Below are 21015 nucleotides of genomic sequence, written 5' to 3'. Positions count from 1 at the left end.
TGCATCCCTTAGAGAGTAAGATGAAAGCGAAATAAACCCTTTTCTCCCCTTCAAGTTCCAGGTCATGGTGTTTATCAAAAAAGAAAGCACACTAGGTCAATGGGTATGTGTATATGAGTGCAGGTACCTAGGGAGACCAGAAGGTGTAAAATCCCCTGCAGTTTGAGTTAGCTGCCTGATGAACTAAGCAGGAAACTGAATGAATTTAGGTCCTCAGCAAGAGCACTATATGCTTTAACTGCTGATCCATCTCTCCAAGGCCCTAATAACAACGTGAAAATAAGAGGGTGCATATCAATTGACAGGTCTTGACAATCTGGGGTTATACTTCAGGATGACTTGGCTGCTACTGCATTGGGGAGAATAATGGTGTTAGTACCCTTTATTTTTGGATGGTTATATTTTCCAGAGAGAGAGAAAGAGAAAGAGAGAGAGAATGAACAAATATATACACATACATACATACATACATACATACATACATACATACATACATACATACATACAACAAAATTTACTTCTTGCCTGGAATGTTCAGACCTAGCTATTTGCTTTCTAAGCAATACATGGAAAAATAAGTCAGTCAGTCAGGATACCATTCACCCACTCTTCCTTGCCTCCAAGGGCACTTCATATCCATTAGTCTAGAGACCCACTTTAAAACAAAAATAATAAACATTTTTGTCCTTAATTTATTTTTATAGCAGAAATGCATTTCATTTTGAATATAATATGTAAAATATCCTGAACTTTTGGGAATGAAATCATGTGACTCCCGAAGGAATTTCTCCATGGCACTGACTGATACATAACCTGTTAACACAATATTCACAGAAGAGGGAGCTGTAGTTCTGACGAGGGAGTCTACTTTTCTACAACGAGAGAGCTTTGCACTTTTAGATAATTCATTTTATGTTCTGTTACTGTTTCACTGCTTTCTCTTTGATTTGATGTTATTTTGTCATGCTTTTCTATTAGCAAAATTACACTTTGTTCTTAAACAAAACTATCAATTTTTTTCAAGTTTTATATGTATCAGAATTTTGCTTGCACGTTTGTCTGTTCTGTGCACCACATGTGTACCTAGTGCCTGTAGAAGCAGAAGAGGGTGTTAGATCCTAAAATTAGAGTTACAGATGGTTGTGAGGTGCCATGTGGGTGCAGGGAAACAAACTTGGGACCTTTGCAAAAGCAACGAGTGCTCCTAACTGCGGAGTCCTCTCTCCAGCTCTGTCACTGAGTTTTTCTTCAGTATTATCTACTCAGCACTTCTGTGAAGCATCACAGCTGAACGATATATCAACCACATGTTTGTCACAGAATGTCATGCTTTCATTTATCCAAGATTCTCTCAGGTCCTGGCTGGTGCTGCCCCTGAAACATGGTGAGGCTTGTTGGGGAGGGTAGGAGGTAGGTGTGAGGCAAATACAGAATCAGATGGGATGGACTGACCCCACTTCTCCTCTCCAAATAAAGGCGTGGTCTCTGGTGAAGAAACATGTAGGATCTCTGCCTTCTTAGACTTTCAACCAATCTTTTTTGTTGTTGTTTGCTTGAATTATTTATTTTTATTTTATGTACACTGGTGTTTACCCACACGTATGTCTGCATGAGGGCATCAGATCCTCTGGAACTGCAGTTCCCGACAGTTGTGACCTGCTTACCATGTAAGTGCTGGGAACTGAACCTGCGTCCTTTGGACCCAGCCAGCACTCTTAACTGCTGAGCCATCTCTCCAACCCCTCAACCAATCTTTTTTAGCTTTTCTGACTCAACTTAAAAGCTTGGTGAATAGACCAACATTCAATTTTTGGGACTCCTGCTATTTAATCTGCCTTTCAATTTCCACTATTTTGTTGCTCTTACTGTTTTCTCACCTTTCTATGGATTTATACCTGTCTGGCTTGGCACACAGTGCTCAGAGCAGGCCAGCCTCAAGCCTGCCTATGCTGTCATGCTCTGAGATAAGAGCAAATCTGTCAATTCAGCCTTTTATCTTCATGTTTCTATCAAGTACTTTATAGGGCTAAATGTGTTTTAATTTCTTATGAATAAAAAGACTTTCAGCGAATCATTTCTTATAAAAGCATATTCTAGAAGATCAGGCCTATATTTATTTACACGCAGGAAGTTCATTTCTATGCTTCAACCCACTGGTCATCAGTATGAGAAAAATATTCAGTTGATTTATTTTTTCTGGTTATGACTTTAAAAGTTATACACAAGAAAACTGAAGAGACAGAAGATGTTCCTGATACTATACAGAGAAGAAAAACTCAGGCTAGCTCAAATAAAAACAGAAATAATTTCCAAGACCAAATTTATTCCAGAGAGGAAAAAGAAGAAACAGTTCAACTTCTTAGATATTCATTCAGGAAATCCCTGCAATCAACACTCCCAGGCTATTAGGTGCTAAATAATTTATCATCATCAGATGAGCTACACACATATACTTCTAGTATCTAGAAGGCTCCAATTTTAAGTTTCAGGAATTTTCAATTCATATACTAACACACTTTTACCTTGATGGTATTTTACAGGTCATGAGTAGATCAAGATGGTAGGGCAGGTTAACTCAATACAGATATCACATAGATACTTTTAAGCCAATGACAAAAAAGCAGCAATTATCTAAAAAAATTACTTTTACCAAAGTCTACATAGAGAGAAACTCAGTTAAAAGGAACCAACTCACCCCTGCTGTAAGCGTCCATCTGAGAGGAACCCAAAATGCAAGAGCAAGCCAGCATTCTACTAGCAGGCTAAGGCCAGGGAAGGGTAGGTACCTGTACTGAACCCCCATGGCGGTCTGCGGCCAAGTGAGACGTCAGGTATGAGGTATTGGTCTGCCGGCTGGGCTGGATTTCCCACTCTCCTCGGCGCTCTGAAGATGTGGTCTGCTTAGGCATTAGGGAGCATGACAGCAGGGTATGGAAGGAAGGTAAAGCAACAGAAAGCAACAACAAAATCCAGTATGTTAGTGTTCCTGCAGGGTTTGTTTGAAACTCGACACTAACAACTGCTGCAAAACACCGAGACACAGTGCTACGACGGCATTCCTTTCCACTAACGAAGCAACCCGTCAACAGGAAGAAAACCTGTACTGACCAAGAGTAGAGGGAGCCAACCAAAGGCTGGGAACCACCTTCAGCTTCCACAGAGTGGGGTTTCAGCAGCCACTAAGCAGATCAAGTTCAGAAAGTTAAAAGATATTGAGCAAACAGTCATATTTATAATTTCATTGATTAAATAACTGAGCAGATAAACGTCTTCCCATGAGGAACCAAGACAATGTCATTTCCTTAAATAGGCAGGCAGCTTACTACTCTCAAGAATTAATGATCACAAGACTTATTTTTTCTTCTTTTGCTGTTCCTTCTCCTCCTCCATTTTTGAGACCAGGGTCTTACTCTGGTAACCCTGATTGGCATGAAATTCATAGCAATTCTTGTACTTCAGGCATACCAAATGCTGAGTATAGGCATAAAACACCATATCTGACCAACAAGATGAAGAGTGGTTGGAATGTGCTTTCATATCTAAATGAATGAGCAAAGTAGTTTTCTTTAGTTTTTAAAAAATATTTTACTTATTAAAATATTTGTAGATTTGTTTTATATGTATGAGTGTTTTGCCTACATGTATGTATGTATGTATGTATGTATGTATGTATGTATGTATGTATGTATGTATACCATGTGTCTATGAAGATCAGACATGCTGGAACTGGAGTTACAAATGGTTGTGAGTCACTATGTGGGTCCCGAAAACCGAATCTAGGTCTTCTGGAAGAGCAGCCAGTGATGTTCACCACTGAGCCATCTCTCCAGCCCCCTAATATCTTTTTAAATGAGACTTACATGCTAAGAACAAGCACAGAAAGACAAAAATAAAGTTTCTGATTTTTTGTGCCAATAGGATCTAATTTGGAATTAGAAACAGTTTACTAATTGACATGACTAATGTGAATCTTTTTTTTTTTTTAAGATTTATTATATATGAGTACACTGTAGCTGTCTTCAGACACACACCAGAAGAGGGCATTGGATCTCATTATAGATGGTTGCTGGGATTTGAACTCAGGACCTCTGGAAGAGCAGTCAGTGCTCTCAACCACTGAGCCATCTCTCCAGCCCCGTGAATTTCTTTTAGAAAGAAAAAGGTAGATATTTATTAGCAAAAATAGGATCTCTCAAAAATTAAAACTCTTCAGACTGTTTCTATTTCTGCTGCCATTCAGGCTGTCCTCATGTCTTCTTTACCTGTTTGTTGTTTAATGTCTCACACTAGGGCTGGAGGGATGGCTCAGTGGTTAAGGGCACTGACTGCTCTTCCACAGGTCTTGAGTTCAAATCCCAGCAACCACAGGTCTTGAGTTCAAATCCCAGCAACCACATGGTGGCTCACAACCATTTGTAGTGGAATCTGATGCCCTCTTCTGGTGTGGCTGAAAGCAGCTACAGTGTACTCATACATATATAAAATGAATAAATAATTCTTTTTAAAAAAGATCTCATACTAATATTACTTATGTGTGACTTTTGTTCTGTGGAGACTGTATGCCCTGTGCCACATGACCAAGGAAGTTCTGCCATCATGCCCCATAGCCGTGGAACAGCCCTAAAGTTTAAACAAATGAGAAATGAGGAATTTGAGAAGTGATGAGGGATTAGTAATTCACATTTTAATTGCTGCTAATATCAGTAACAGCAGGTGTTAGAATAGAATATTGCTTCTCTATACGAACACTAGGTAAGGAATTTATAAATCTCAGAAGTACTGGTAACTATAAATGTGTATTTCATAGCTTAAGGCTCCATATTGACTATTTTCCTCTAAGGATTTCATTGATAAGAACTGCTTCAAGGTCACTAGTAAGTGACTGAACAGACATTTCCTATAAAGCTACACTTTACTCCTCATTATTAACAGATTATGAGACCACCTGGATAATAACAGTACTGTGAAAGATTCTGGTCAGATTTGCTGTCATTTCCGTTGGGAATAAGGATATTTAATCAGGAGGTAGCTGTATTAACTTGCTTACTGTGTAATTTCTACAAGTGGGGTTTGGGATATAAATATTCCTTCCCTGTGGGGTTATGTTACGTTGCTTAAGTTGATCTTGAACTGGCATACCATCATCCCACTAGTGACCTGTGAGGAGGGATTAGAGTATACTCCACTTTGATGGTTCCCTTCCAATTATTTCTAGTGATAGATATTTGGTGTTAAGTTTTCCAAAATAAGACTGTAGTATATAGCAAAATTATACCATGTTATAAAACCCAGTGACATTATCTGATACCTAGATAACTAAATACATGTTTTTATAACATTAGAAAATATACAACTAATTTAGTAAAGTTTAAATAGAGTATTCAAGTTTTTACACTATTATGTAGAATTAGGTTTCCTTATATAACTCCAGATTGGCATCAAGCTCATGATGCCCCTGCTTCAGGTGTGTGCCCAGCTTCCCAAGATTTAAATACTTAAAAATCTGAAGGGGATTGGAGAGATGGCTCAGCAGTTAAGAGTGCTTGCAGAGGACCTGAGATCAGTTCCTAATACCCAAATGGTAGCTTACACTTGTCTGTAACTCCAGTTCCAGGGAATCGAATGCCCTCTTTGACTTCTGTCAGCACTAGGCACATACAAAGCACAAAGACAAACATGCTGGGAGGAAAAAGCAAGAAGAGGAACCCACAAAGACCCACTGTATTTGAGGATCTTTAGGCAATTACTAGTTGCTGGGAGTGGAACACTTTTTTTCAGCCCTGTAGTCATTGGTAAATTGTCCATTCCTCAGTAAGCAACCCCAATTAAACTCAAGGGTCACCAAAGACAAAAGAAGATACGGCAGGTGGAGAAAAGGCTCAGCAGTAGAGAGCACTTGCTGCTCCTCCAGAGGTCCCAAGGGTTCAGTCCCTATAGCGCTCATATTGGAGAGCTCACAATTGCCTGTAACTCCAGTTCAAGGAGAATTAATGCCCTCTTCTGCATCTGCACATACATGGTGTGTGTGTGTGTGTGTGTGTGTGTGTGTGTGTATCATGTATATGTGTGCGCATATATTATTACATATTTTGTCAAGCACACATGCACATACATACACATAAAATAAATCTTTGAAGAAGCAGTATGAAAGTAGAAGAGGAACTAGTTGAGAAGAGGAAAGGGAGAGGGGGAGGGAGAGAGTGATGAATGATAAATATGAACAAAACACATTAACATGTGAAAATGTCACAAGGAAACCAATCATCATGTATAGCTAATATATGCCAAAAAAAACATTTAAAAATTCTGTTTACTGGACAGTTAGCATTCTTTAGGGTTTATGATATATACACAAAACAATTACTTCTTCTATAAACACTGATTTTGTTCTACTTGTTTTGGTGTGTGCAAGTGTAAGCATTTATGTATACATGCATGTGTGGCCAGAGGTCAACCTTGGTGTTGGGATTACAGCTCTGTGCCTGCCACCATGCCCAGCTTTCTGTTTTGTTTTTAAGGAACCTGACTTGGGTCCCCTGGAGGAACAGCAAGTGCTCCTAACTGCTGAGTCCCCTCTCCTCATTGCTAGTCTTCTCCTTTTCTTCACATAGGTACTTTATGTTTTCACTGCAGGGCAAACACTTCAGCAACTGAGCTATCACTCCACTCCAGAAAGTTGTTTTTGCATTTGTTTTAAGTCACATAAAAATGAAAAGGAAAAAAAAGGGGGGGGGGCTTGCACTAAGAATGTAGTTCACAGTTCATACTTGTCTAAGGTCCTCAGTTTTATCTCCAGAACAAAAAGTAAATAAAAAAAAAAATTAAAACAGAAGAGAAGGGCTGGAGAGATGGCTCAGAGAGTAAGAGCACCGACTGCTCTTCCAGAGGTCCTGAGTTCAAATCCCAGCAACCACATGGTGGCTCACAACCATCTGTAATGAGATCAGATGCCCTCTTCTGGTGTGTCTGAAGACAGCTACAGTGTACTTATAATAAATAAATAAATCTTTAAAAAAAAAACAGAAGAGAAAATAAAGGGCAGAAATGGACATTTATTTACACTCATATGTATTCGATGATTGAACAAGATTGTGCACAGGCTGAACAAGTGCTTTACATCTGATCCAGATGTATAGATGAGTAAGACAACCTTTGAGGTCATGTCCTCAGGAGCCAGCTGTCTTGCTTTTTGAGACATGGCCTCTCACTGGGACCTGAAGCTTGATGACTTCCACCAGCTGACTGATCAGTTAGGACTAGGGATCCTCCTGTCTCTACCTGTCCTGCCTGAGATTATGAATGTGTGCTACTATAGCTCAGTATCAAAAAACATGTCCTCATATTTGTGCAGCAAATACTTTATTGTTTGAGCTATCTCTCCAGCTAGAATCTACTGCTTTCTCATTGATCTCAGTATTAGCTGCCAAGTTAAAAAAAGGTTTAAAGTGAGTTTCCTCTTTATCAGTCTTCTGCTTTCTAGCCCACATGCCTACTGAAGTTAATTCCAGCATTTTGGGAACTTCCATTTTTCTAGCCTCAATCCCTAGGGCTCCTTTATTAGATACATGGTTATTAGTACTGGTCATGTTCTCTCTGCTTAGACTGTCCTATTCACCTCTGTTTCCATAACACTTCAAATGCAGTTTCCCCCTTCTCCCTGTGAAATAATGTCATTCTCTAATCCCAGCACTCTTACTGATCTCTGTGTTTAAGTCCAGTCTTGTCTACAAAGACCTTGTCATTCACAAACAAACAAACAAACAAACAAACAAGCCAATTTCAAGAGGTAATACTTTTTGTTGTTGTTCTTTTTTTTTTTTTTTTCGGAGCTGGGGACCGAACCCAGGGCCTTGTGCTTCCTAGGCAAGCGCTCTACCACTGAGCTAAATCCCCAACCCCGAGGTAATACTTTTTAATGCTTCTCTATTCTGGCCTGTATTACAGTTACCCAGTTACATGGCTTACCTATTTGTCAGATCTTTGGAAATAAAAGCTCTCTACTTATCTCTGAGGCTATTAGGTTTGCTGGTCAATGGCTATCTCTGACCAGCCACAGGGTGGTCCCTTATATAACATGAAAGTGGGGACGAGTAATAAGTCTACTGAACAGAGAACAAGATAGGGCAATGGTAGCAGGAGACAAAATTGTTCTATTTTCTCTCACAAGGACAATCTAGGTTTAAAATGTATGTATCTGTGTGAAAACAGAAAGTGGACTACTGGAAGAGAAGAGGATCTGTGAGAGAGGATGAGAGGATGATGGGGTAGCTGAACAAAGTACAACAAAACACATGTACAAAATTGTCTTGATGAAACTTATGTCATAGACTGATTAAAACCATTACTAAAACATGGGCAAGGCATAGTAACTATAGTTGTACTTTCACCTCTTTTCTCTTCCTATATGTTCTTATTTTTTCTCCCTTGGCTTTTCTTTTTTTTTGGTTCTTTTTTTCGGAGCTGGGGACCGATTGGCTTTTCAAGACATGGTTTCTCTGTGTAGCCCTGGCTGTCATGGAACTTATTCTGTAGACCAGGCTGGCCTTGGATGCTGAGGTCTGTCTTTCTCTGCCTCCAAAGCACTACAACTGAACTCATGCAGCCACTACCCCCTATCCCTACACATTCTATTTATTATAAACTGAAACTTCTTTATAATGTTTTATAAAAATGTCACTCAGAATTCTATTCCCAGCATTACTTCTGTTACTATTTTTTAGTACAACTTCTCATTGGTTTTGTTCACTTTCCCTTCCCCTGATAGAAAATTGTGAAGACTTATTTACTTACTTATTTTGGCTTTCTGAGACAAGACTATTGCTATGTAGTCTACACTGGCCTCTACTTGTAGCAATCTTACTGTTTCCAATTTAAAAGAACTCTAATTAAAAACATGCCCCATTATATTGGGCTCTAAGCATAGATGACTCTTCTTTCTTCTTCTTCTTTTTTTTTTTTTTTTTTAAATTTATTAGTACATTGTTGCTCTCTTCAGACACACCAGAAGGCATCAGATCTCATTACAGATGGTTGTGAGCCACCATGTGGTTGCTGGGAATTGAACTCAGGACCTCTGGAAGAGCAGTCAGTGCTCTTAACCGCTGAGCGTCTCTTCAGCCCTCTTTCTTTCTCTTTTGGTGGCTGTTCCAGATCCTGAATTCATGGCCTTGTACATGCCCAGAAAACACTCTGCCCCTGAACTACATCTTTAAGGCATCTTATACAATTTCCAAATCAACCTGAGTATTTGTGCACAGCCTGCATTTTTATACCAGCTGAAAAGACAAGCCCATCCTTATTATCAGTAAACTAAGAGTAAGCTAGCACAAGCCCCAGATTCATCTGCAGGTCTATCTGCATGCCCAGCGGTCCTTCAGACCTTAGATCCTAATGCACAGTTAGTGATCAGGTCTCCTGAAAACCAGAGTACTCCCAGAGGCTTGGAGTCTGTTCTTGTCTTTGTTTCTTCTTTTGGGGGTAGGTAGGAGATCGGTCTGCTTCTACCTAATGCTGAGATTAAAAGCCAATGACTCATTCCTGCAGGGTCAGGTATACTTATTTTTTTATTTTTTATTTTTTCCTTTTTCAGGACAGAGGACAGGGTTTCTCTGTGTAGCCCTAGCTGTCCTAGAACTCATTCTGTAGACCAGACTGATCTTGAACTCACAGAGATCTGCCTGCCTCTGCCTCCTGAGTGCTGGGACCAAAGGCCTGCAGCACCATCCAGCTCAGGCCCAGACTCTTAGCTTATGTGCCTCATCTCAGTGCATTACTCCTGCTCTGACAGTCGTTCCAATGCCATACTAAACCAGCTATTTTTTCTGAACTCCATATCTGGGTTTTAGCAGTAGCTATAAAGAAGGGGAATGATTAAAACAACTAAAACTAACACATACCTGATTTCTAAGAGGCTGTTGTTGTGATGGTCGATCCCTGTGTGTGTGGCTTTCTCGAGTTATTGCAGATGCACCAGAATCTACATGAACTGATCCTACTGGAGTAGGCTAGAAAAATGAAAGTACAGGTCAAACGGGTAGAGTGGTGTGGTGTGGCATATACCATTAAACCTGGCACTTGGAGGCAGAGGATGGCCTGTGAGTTTGAGGTCAGCCTGATCTACAGAGTGAGTTCTAGGACACCCAAAACTACAGATTAAGACCCTATCTTAAAAAATGTTCCCAAAGACAATAAATGGGGGAAGTAAGTTTAATGAAACAGCTCTGCAAAGGGCAGCAGCGTAACAATTCTTTTTTTTTTTCCTTTTCTTTTTTTCGGAGCTGGGGACCGAACCCAGGGCCTTGTGCTTGCTAGGACTGAGCTAAATCCCCAACCCCGCGTAACAATTCTTATAGACTAGTAATCAGTGGGGGGTTGAGGGGTATAGAGGGAAGGATGTGGGTGGGAGAGGGAGAGAGAGTGGGAGAGGGGGAGAGGGTGGGGGAGGGGGAAGGGGGGCAAGATTAGGTACTGGAGATGGGGGACAGGAGTGAAGCCCTGAGGGTCATCAGAATAAATGGAATTATGAACCCTTGGGAGATGGGGGTACCCCCTAGAATGTACCAAAGACCTGGGAGGAGAGAGACTCTCAGAACTCAAAGGGAGGGACCTTAGATGAAATGTCCAACAGCAGGGAGAGGGAACTTGTAGAGTCCACCTTCAGCAGAAAGATAGGGCATCAAGTGAGGGATGGGGTTGCTATTCCAGTCCAAAGCTCTGACTCAGAATTGTTCCTGTCTAAAGATCTGCAGGGACAGGCTGAAGAGATGGCTCAGAGGTTAAGAGCACTGATTGCTCTTCCTGAGGTCCTGAGTTCAATTCCCAGCAACCACATGGTGGCTCACAACCATCTGTAATGGGATCCAATGCCCTCTTCTGGTGTGTCTGAAGACAGTGACAGTGTTCTCATATGAATAAAACTTAAAAAAAAAAAAAAAACAAAACAACCCTGTAGGGACAAAAATGGAAAAGAAACTGAAGGAAAGGCGATCCAGTGACAGGCCCAAGTTGGAATCCATCTCAAGGTGAGGCTCCAAGGCTTGTCACTATTACTGATGTTATGGTGTGCTTACAGACAGTCCAACAAGCAGCTGACTGAGACGGATGCAGATACTTACACCCAATCAACAGACTGAAGTCGGGGACCCCGTGGTTGAATTAGGGGAAGGATGGAGGAAGCTGAGGAGGAGGTGACCCCACAGGAAGACCAGCAGTCTCAGCACACCCAGATCCTGAGGTCTCTCAGACACTGAGCTACTAATCAGGCAGCAACACCAGCTGGTCCAAGGCTTCTGACACATACATATGCAGCAGAGACTGCTTGGTCTGGCCTCAGAGAGAAAATGTACCTAACCCTCGAGAGAATTGGGACCCCAGGGAGTGGGGAGTCCTGGCAGGGTGGGTTGGGTCGTGTGAAGTGGGGACATCCTCTTGGAGTCAAGGGGGAGGAGGAATGGGATGAGGAACCGTCAGAGTTTGGACTGGAAGGGAGATAACGACTAGATTGTAAAAAAAAAAAGACTTAAAGATTAATAATAATAATAATAATAATAATAATAATAATAATAATAATAATAATAATAAAAGAGATACCCCCAATTTTTAAAAAGAATTATTTATTTTATGTATAAGAGTATACTGTGACGGTCCTCAGACACACCAGAAGAGGGCATCAGATCTCATTACAGATGGCTGTGAGCTATCATGTAGTTGCTGGGAATTGAACTCAGGACCGCTGGAAGAACAGTTAGTGCTCTTAAATCACTGTACCATTTCTCCAGGTCCCCATACCCCAAATTTTTTTAAAATTTATTTTTATGTGTATGGGTGTCTGACTTGCATATATGTCTGTACACTACATGCTTGCAATGCCTGAGGAGGTCAGAAGAGAGTGTTGGATTCTTTAGAACTGGAGTTTACAGTGAGCTGCAAGGTGGCTGCTGTGAACTGAACCTAGGTCATCTGAAAGAGCAATCAGTGCTCTTAAGTGCTAAGCCATCTTTCCAGCCTGCACTGTTTTCCTTTCATGTCATCTTGTTTTCCCATGTTTGGTTATCTGCAGAAGAGAAGGTAGTCTGGGCCTCAATAATCCATTGAGAATAGGCTACCTTAGGAAGAAAAAAACCACCCCCTCCCTGCAAAAAACAACCCAGTTCTATAGCATTATCTGTTAGCACAGGCACTGATGCTGTGGACTCCTGGCCAGAACAGTAAATCAAAGTTTTCTACGGTGCCAGAAGATTCTATTCCTTCAGAAGTCAAGTTCTTCTATAGCACTTAGTGCTAAGTTGTAAATCATTAAAAAAAAAATGTATAAAAGACAGGTTTAAGTTCTAGTATCCTAGGATACATATTATACTCTTTGAAGATTCATTTCCATTTTATGTGTATAGATGCTTCATAAATATGTATATGAACACTATATGTATGCCTTGTGCACACAGAGCAAAAGAGGGCACTGGATCCCCTTGAGCTGGAGTTACAGATGGTTGTTAGGTGCCATGTGGATGCAGGGAACTGAACCTGGGTCCTCTGTAAAAACAGCAAGTGCTCTTACCTGCTGAGCCATCCCTCTAGCCCCCACAAGTCATAATCCAAAAAACACGTAACTCATTGGTCTCAGAGAACAGCAACCTAGAGTAGTACTTGGAAATGATTGCTAAATGCAAGCAATTTCCCCCAAAAGATTCAAGCAGAAGGACTGGCAAGTAAAAAGATGGGGTGGCACTGATCTGAGGTTTATTTTTTTAAAGGATACTTACAATAGGCCTTCCAACCCAATCATAGGCATAGTCAAAAGTATAGCCTTTCCGTTCAAACAGATCTGTGAAGAGGTTCCGTAAATACTCATAATCAGGTTTTTCAAAGAAGTCTAATCTCCTGACATATCGAAGGTAGGTCATCATCTCCTCTGTTAAGAAAGAGGTAAAAAGCCATTCCTGTTAACTGAATGCCTCCCCAGGTTAAGTAAGCTCTCAGCCACACGAGAGATATCAACACAGATTACCTGACACTAATGTTTTCTTTATGGACCAAATAAAAGTGATACCTTCTTTAGGCTGAATAGTAATAAAAAAATTTAAATGATCTGGTCAATACCTACTAGTATTTATAGATACAGTGACATTATCTACTTCGAAGCATCAGTCACACTTGCTGAATTTTATCTTACCTGGAAAGTTCTCACAGAGAGCTTCGATGGGAGTACTCCTTTTGGTATCACCAATTTTCTGATATCTCTCTTTTAATGTATCAGCCTGTAGAAAGTAAAGAAATAAAATCATCAGGACAAAATACTAAGTAGGTTTAAGGATGTTTTTAGACACAGCAGTTATAGTCTTTTTTAAGATTTTACTTTCAATTATGTGCATATGTGTGCATCTGTATGTGGCATATGAACCCAGAAGAGGAGGCCAGTTTCCTGAGGCTGGAGTTATGGGTGGCTGTGAGTTAACTGGTAGGGGCTGGGGAATGAACGTGGGTGCTCTACAAGAGTTTACACGCTCTAAAACCACTGAGTCTTCTCTCTAGCAGCCACAATAGTTATTTTCATTCAAACTTGTGGGATTTATGAGTGGATCTCACTTTTTTTAGCCAGGCTGTGTTTAGATACCTACAAACCTCTGCTGAGCTTTGGAAAGTTTCACTTGCAAATATGTGTAGCAGTCTCAGATGAGATGGACAGACTGGATAAGAAGGCAGAAACATTATGCAGCAGTGTTTTAAAACCTGCAGCAGCTTAGAGAACCCCCATGGCTAGTGAAGAGTCCAACAGTGATCAGCCCTTCTCCCTCCAAGGCCAGGTCCAGTTTCTGGTACACTCAGTGGAGATGCATGTATTATTAGCATTATTTGACATCCAAAGAATATGTTTTCTCAGGTGAAGTCATAACTTTTCTGTAGCTAATAATTTATCTTCTTATATTTCAAAGGTGAGAAAAACTAGCATCGAGTTCAAAAGACTGGAGACTCATCCTTTAATGTTTCCAGGGTTGAGGATGTAGCTTTACCAACAAGGGAAACAAAGCAACAAACAAAACCTCTCCAGACAAATGAAAGCTACCTGCAGAATAGGGCTTGCTTACAAGTAAACATGTGCCAGTGGGTCAGAGCAGTGCAAATACAGCACACAGGAACAAACATAGGAAGCTTCTGGACCTCGGACTCTTCCTGAGGCTTTAACTGGTCTGCCTCACCCAGAATAAAATAACAGCGAGGAAAAGTAAGTTGGAGAGATTCTAAATCCACGACTACCACTAAAATGGGGTCTCAGAGTCCATGAGAATTTCAAGCAAATAACTAAGTTATACACTACCAGTGAGCAGGATATGTAGCTATATGTAACATGTCACTATTAATGAAAGATATACATGACTAGATGATGATTGTCAGGACAGAAATTTAAGAAAAATTTTATTTAGAGAATAGGAGGGTCTGGCTGTAGCTCAGAGAAAGAACATTTGCCTAGAATGTACAAGGCCCTGTGTTTAATCAGTGAGAATGAATGGGTGTAGAAGCTATGTCCTAGAAAACATGGAAAAAATGGATTATTCGGCCCACCTGGAGGAAGGAAATATATGAATACCTCAAATAAAAGATTAAGATTCTTTCCAAGTTACAACTAAAAAATTACTTTATATCTGACTATGGGAAGGGTTAGGAGTTTAAACTTCCTAATAATAGTCACAGAGTAATGATAATGCTTATTACTTCATAAAGAGTTTACTCACATCTACTTAAAGAAACATCTACCTAAAAAAAGTGACTAAAACATTGTTGGCAAGAAGTGGCTACTATCTGAAAGTTATTTACTCAATAATGTATTTAAACAGCAATGTTAAGCCTGAATCTTTTTCTGCTGTTTTTGTTAAGGTGAGTTCTTTGCCTATGTAGGAGTAATAAATTACTTCCCAGTTCTCCTTAGGAGTCTGGGGAACCCTGTTGGCATTTCTGGTAAACGTGTAGCAGCTGCTGTCATCAATTTGTTGTAAAATTTTCCCTATTGCTGGGGAACACTCCTCCTGCTCTATAATGCTAGTGCTACCAACACACAGAGAAAAGCAGCACTGCCAAGGCTGGGAGAAAGAGGAGGGAGAGCGGAAGGGAGTATGGAAAACTAAACACGAAGAGGCAGGGGTTAAGATAAGAAGGCACAGAAGCCAAATGTGAACAAACCGAGCTCCCAAAGCCCAGGTGACCATTTACAATGTGAGCTAATGTCACTAATCCCTGCTTCTCATCTCTGAAGCCTGCCTTCCCCTTTGTGCTTTTTAGAGACATCATGCTAGGCAGTCCTTTCATTATCAACTGAGCAGAGACAAAGCACTTTCAGGATACCTTGAGTCCTTGCCAGGGTAGGCTGCCTCGAAGGAAGTACATGAACATATGGCCCAGGGCTTCCAAATCATCCCGCCGGCTTTGCTCTAAGAGGGAAGATAGATCACACACATTATGTTTGCAGTTATTAAAGCAGAAAGAGCTTTAGAACCAAACAATCCCTCCCAAAGCCCTTCTGCTCTAGAAAGGTTCTGCTTACTAATCTTTGTACACTTGAACCAGGAATAAAATTTTATATTAAAACTGAAAAAAAAAATAAGTGGCTGTCCTTTGTTGTTAACAAGTAAAGAGCAAGTGAAGAGTAAATTCTAAATTAAAACTAGCTCAATGCTAGTTGGTGGATGAAGCATATTCAACACTCACCTGCCTGAGCATGAGATAATACATGAATAACAGGACTTGTTTAGTTTGGCTACCACAGGAGAAACTAAGCAGCAGTCTGAGCAGGTGAAGCTACTTTAAAATAGTCCACTTGAACTAGGCCTGCAAAGACGCAAGATGCAGAATACCTAGAATACATGTTAGCAAGTTTTTCCCCAAGACAGGGTTTTTCTGTGTAGCTCTGGCTGTCTGTTGTTGTGTACACCAGGCTGGCCTGGAACTCACAGAGATCTGCCTGCCCTGGGATTAAAGGCAAGCACCATCACCCCTCCCCCGACATGTTTAGCAATTTTAACTCATCACAAAAACTAACACTGTAGTTTCAAGTCAGCAGAGAACAATATATTACTATTTTGTTAACCTACTTGTACCAAGTATCCCATAATTACATTAAAACTAAAGGTTTAACACTAAAGGTATCCTCTATTGATACACAAAACAAGTTGCTATCTTTGGAACTTGACTAAAATAACTTGCTAGCTTTTCTATCTTTTGAAATAGGAAGATAAATTAGTAAGTAACTGCGGAATAGTTCACAAAAACGTGTGACTTTACCTAAGAAGCAGTCTTTGGATGTCAACTGAACACTAACTAGTATATGCATCTACTTTGAGCTTACCAGCTATGGCTTGTAAAGATGTTTATTATTTATTGTTCTTGTTTTACAGAGCTAGGCTTTTTTTTTTTCCCTTTTTTTCAGAGCTGGGCACCGAACCCAGGGCCTTGTGCTTGCTAGGCAAGCACTCTACCACTGAGCTAAATCCCCAACCCCAGAGCTAGGCTTTAATGTAGCACAAGACAGCCTCAAATCTGCTTTCTGCCTCAGGATGATCCTCCTGTCTCTACTTCTCAACTGTTAAAATTACAGGCATGATTTGTGTTTACTTTTTATTTCAGCCAAATTTAGAGCTTCCCCAAAAGAGATTACAGCTGGGTTTAGTAGTGTACATTTTTAACCCTAGTACTAAAGAGGCAGACGCAGATGATTTTGGTGAGTTCAAGGCCAGCTTGAACTACTTGATACCCTGGCTGAAAATCAGGGGTGGGGGTAGGAATGGTGTGTGTGTGTGTATGTGTGTGTGTGTGTGTGTGTGTGTGTGTGTGTGTGTGTAAATAAGGAGAACTAAGAGACTACCTTGAATGTGTTTTATTTCTTAAGACAAGCTGGCCTAAAACTCATGACCCTTATACCTTAGCTTCCCAAGTGTTGGGATTACAGGACTGCATCACACCGCTTTGCTAAGTTACTGCCTTCAACTTGATTCTGATCTTCTGAGTGTAAAGTAAAATCCAAGATTGTTATCTAGGTGGGGAAAGCCATAGCCTAAAAGTACAGCACAACATATGTAACTGCTGCCTCAAATTATGGGAAATGTGCACAAAATGGAATGAGTAGTAATACTGTAAACCTGGTCAAAGTGTCATGCTGGTGAGAAAATGGGCCCTAAGTGGGGAGCCTACTATTGTTTTTGCTTAAAGAGACATCAAACTACCCATGTATCAGTGCTGCTCTCAACTTTTGCCAGAAAAGTTTTTGAGAGACTCCTCACTTTCAATGTCCTGAGAATAAGTGACTGCTGAGTGCTCCCCCACAATGAGACATCTCTACCCTCCAGGAAGACTAAAGGACCATCATGAAGAATGTGAAGAATGTGAAGGTTGAAGTTAGGGAGAGGACTGAAGGAGCTGAAGTGGTTTTCAACCCCAGAGGAAGAACAATATCAACCAACCAGACCCACTTAGAGCTCCCAGAGACTAAACCACCAACCAATGAGGGAGGGATCCATGGCTCCAGCCACACATGTAGCAGAGGATGGCCTTATTGGGCATCAATGAGAGAAGAGGCCCTTGGCCCTGTAAAGGCTCAATGCCCTCATGTAGGGGAAAGCCAGGGCAGGGAGATGGGAGGGGGTGGGTGGGTAGGTAGGTGAACACTCTCATGGAGGCAGGGGGAGGAGGGAAGGGATAGGGGGACACCAGAAGGGAAATCGGGAAAGGGGTAACATTTGAAATGTAAGTAAAGAAAATATCCAATAAAAAGAAAAAAACAAAACAAAAAACAAACAAAAAAGAATAAAAAAAGAATGTAAAGGTTGGAGGATGGAGAGGAGTGCTATAAGACGATGTCTCCTAGATAGGACACGGCCACTGCACTCACGAACTTACAGCAGTTAGTTACCTGCAGAGGAGCAAGCCAGTCAGTAACTCCAACATGGGTGGGGGAGATGCTCATGAGGCCCCACCCTCAGCCGAGGAGTGACTGGCAACTAATGGTTGCTGGAGGAAGAGGGAAGTCATTTCTGGAGTGTGGCTTATAATCTTGAAGTTAACTCTAACTGGACTCAGTGGGTTATTTAGAAGAGGAGAAGTAAGAAGAAAGGAAAAGATGAAGGTGTGAGAAGCATTGGAGGAGGAGGTCCAGGAGGAGTTAGAGGGTTAATAATATAAAGATAGATTTACACACACACACACACACACACACACACACACACACACACACACCCCTTACTCCTCGTACAGTAAACAAGAAATATTTTAACACTTTATCTACCCTGTAAAGTACTGTTCATTTTTATGTTGTTAAAATATTTCAACTTAAAAAGCTTTTATTGGCGCTGGAGAGATGGCTCAGCGGTTGAGAGCACTGACTGCTCTTCCAGAGGTCCTGAGTTCAATTCCCAACAACCACATGGTGAGTCACAACCCTCTGTAATGAGATCTGATGCCCTTTTCTGGTATGCTGAAGACAGCTATAGTATACTCATGTAAATAAAATAAATAAATCTAAAAAAAAGAAAGCTTTTATTGTTACTCTCACCTGCACATACTATTGTACCTTGCTACTACTTCATATTTGCCTTCAAAACACTTCCTACACTCATATACCTCCAGGGCATCTTCTTTATTTCAGGGTACCCCCTTCTGAAAAGGCAACTTTGTAAATAGTACTGTGACAGAAGGGCAATTTTCCTTGATTTTTTTGTTTTGTTTTTGAGGACGATGTTTCATTTGGTAGCCCAGGCTAGCCTGGAATTCACTATGAAGCTCAGAACTTTTGGTGATCCTCCTGCCTTCTGCTTATACAGTAATGGGATTACAGAAATGGGCCACTGTGCCTGGCAAGAAGGGTTCTGAAAAGGCAGTTTCCAATAGAAAAAGGGCATAATTTTGTGAAGGGTCTTCCTTGAATGAGTGAGTCCTGGATTAAGGATATAATAAAACAGCCAGATCTCCAGACAGTTTGCCTACATGGGTCATCTAAAATTTGCAATAAAATACAGGGTTGAAAACACGTAGTCAGACAAAATGTTTGTTAACAGAGCATAAGAAATAAGGAGAGGAACAGAGTATGTGAGGTGAGCAGAGCAGAAAGGGGAAACACAGCAGGAAAATTTCTCAAACAGTATCACACCTCTCCACTTTTACATCTGTTTCCTGTGTATAACAAGGAAGCCTCTTGATAATAAAAAATGCCCTAGGCAAATGCTTGAATTGTAGCTAAATGAGCACTAGAGGGCAAGCTCTCCACAGATTTACAATTTTCAAAGACAAAAAATATGATGTAGCTCTTTAAGTCCTGAGAAGGATCAAAACATAGCTCTGGGATACAGAATGGAGAAACTACGATACCTAAAGAAGGTGTGAGACCTAGGTCTGTGCTTACCGTTTTTATGAACTCGTTAACTCCGCTCAGTAAAATGAAAACACTGCCAAGCCACCTACTTTGGGCCTCAGTTTCATATATGAAAATAAAGTGGTCATTTTAGATAATTTGAAAAATCATTTTTGAGCTCTAAAATTTAAAATAATACCAAACCATTAGGTCTTAAATCTTCTGTTTTTTTTTTTTGTTTGTTTGTTTGTTTGTTTCTTTTCTTCTTAAGTTTAGACAGGGTTTCTCGGTGTAGCCCAGGCTGTTCTGGAAACTTGCTCTGTAGACCATATTGGCCTCTAACTCACTGCCTCTGCCTCCCAAGTGCTAGGATTAAAGGTGTGTGTCACCACTGTGCAGTTAGGTCTTAAACTGTTAATGAGAGAACCAACATGTGTTTTCTCCATACTCGTTTGGATACTCTGCACTTGTTTCATTCATTAATCCAATAGGTCCTCCTCACTTTTTCAAATGGGTATTTTTGTTTTCAAAGAAGAATGTCACTACTAGGAAATGAACAAGACACAAATATCTTCAACATGGTGAAAGCTCACTTTCAGCTTATAAGAAAAATGTGCTTGCTTTAACAGGCTCAGCACCCAATTTTAGGCTAAATATATTTTGTTCAAAGAAAAGGAATGTTCTCTAATTTTAACCATTAACTAACACAAGTTGGGCCGTCTTAATCAATAGGAGGTAGCTCATCAGACGTAATGCCAGGTAGAATACTTTCCCTTTGCTCATTTTCATTGCAAAATGAAAAGTACTTCTCTGAGTTATTTGACTACGTATTTCCCAGGGTCTCCCTCCCTTATTACAACTTAAAAAACAGAACACATTTAAAGCCAACAGCGTCAGAGCTCCCGTGGAGACTTCTCTAGTGTGATACCTGAGATAGGGCTTAGAAGTCATGCTTTGTTTGAGACATGGTTCAGTTCAGTTGACCTGGAACTTGCTATGGAGATGAGGTTGGTCTCAAACTCAGGGATCCATCTGCCTATGCTCTAGAGTGCTGAAATTAAAGATCGTACCACTATACCCAACTACAAGAATTTTTGCCAGGCTCAGGGGCACGTGAGATTAAAGAATCTCAGAATTTCGGAGTTAGAGGTATGCAGATCTCTAAATTCAAGTCAAGTCTGGCCATGGCTACGTAGTGAAACCCTGTCTAGAAACACACACACACACACACACACACACACTCCCCCCATACACAAGAGAGAAAGAGAGAAGGAGAGAGAGAATTCTTTACAAAATGTAGAGAAGTAGAGAACAGACATAATGTTAGGATATGTTAGCTCTGACCTGAAGAACACTTCCACCTCAGGAAACCTCACTCTGGAGATGGCCAGCGGCAGCGGCAGCACCAGGATGTTGGAGTGCTCTGCTACCACACTGGGTGGGTGCTCAAAGCACACTTCATAGAATAATAAACATAACTACCATGTGGGATCCACATCATGTTTTGCCTGCATGTATATCTGTGTACCACATGTGTTCCTGGTCCCAAGGAGTTCAGAACAGATCACACTCCTTGGAACTAAAGGTACAGACAGTTGACATGTGAGTGCTGAGAACCAAACCTGGTCTTCTGGAAGAACAGCCTGTGCTCTTAACTGGTGAGCCATCTCTCCAGCCTCAGGTTTAGT

General features: G+C 40.7%; 1 protein-coding gene across 17 annotated transcripts in view; it reads right to left on the bottom strand.

Moving 5' to 3' along the window:
- Positions 1-21015, bottom strand: part of Csnk1g1 (casein kinase 1, gamma 1) — a 137589-nt gene that overhangs the window by 20002 nt on the left and 96572 nt on the right. For 12 of the 17 annotated variants that reach the window (XM_017595886.3, XM_008766332.4, XM_008766334.4 and 9 more), the window contains 5 exons: positions 15334-15419; positions 13169-13253; positions 12759-12907; positions 9897-10004; positions 2787-2897 (listed from right to left, as the gene is read on the bottom strand). In XM_017595886.3, coding sequence (XP_017451375.1) covers positions 2787-2897; positions 9897-10004; positions 12759-12907; positions 13169-13253; positions 15334-15419 — 539 coding nt within the window. The remainder of the gene's footprint in view (positions 1-2786; positions 2898-9896; positions 10005-12758; positions 12908-13168; positions 13254-15333; positions 15420-21015) is intronic. The other 5 variants (XM_017595891.3, XM_008766335.4, XM_017595892.3 and 2 more) reach the window with 1 other exon arrangement.

This window comes from Rattus norvegicus, chromosome 8 (genome assembly GCF_036323735.1).
Source record: "Rattus norvegicus strain BN/NHsdMcwi chromosome 8, GRCr8, whole genome shotgun sequence".
NCBI classification, from domain to species: Eukaryota; Metazoa; Chordata; class Mammalia; order Rodentia; family Muridae; genus Rattus; species Rattus norvegicus.
Note: the sequence above shows the minus strand (reverse complement) of the source record. Positions and strands in the feature narration are given on the sequence as shown.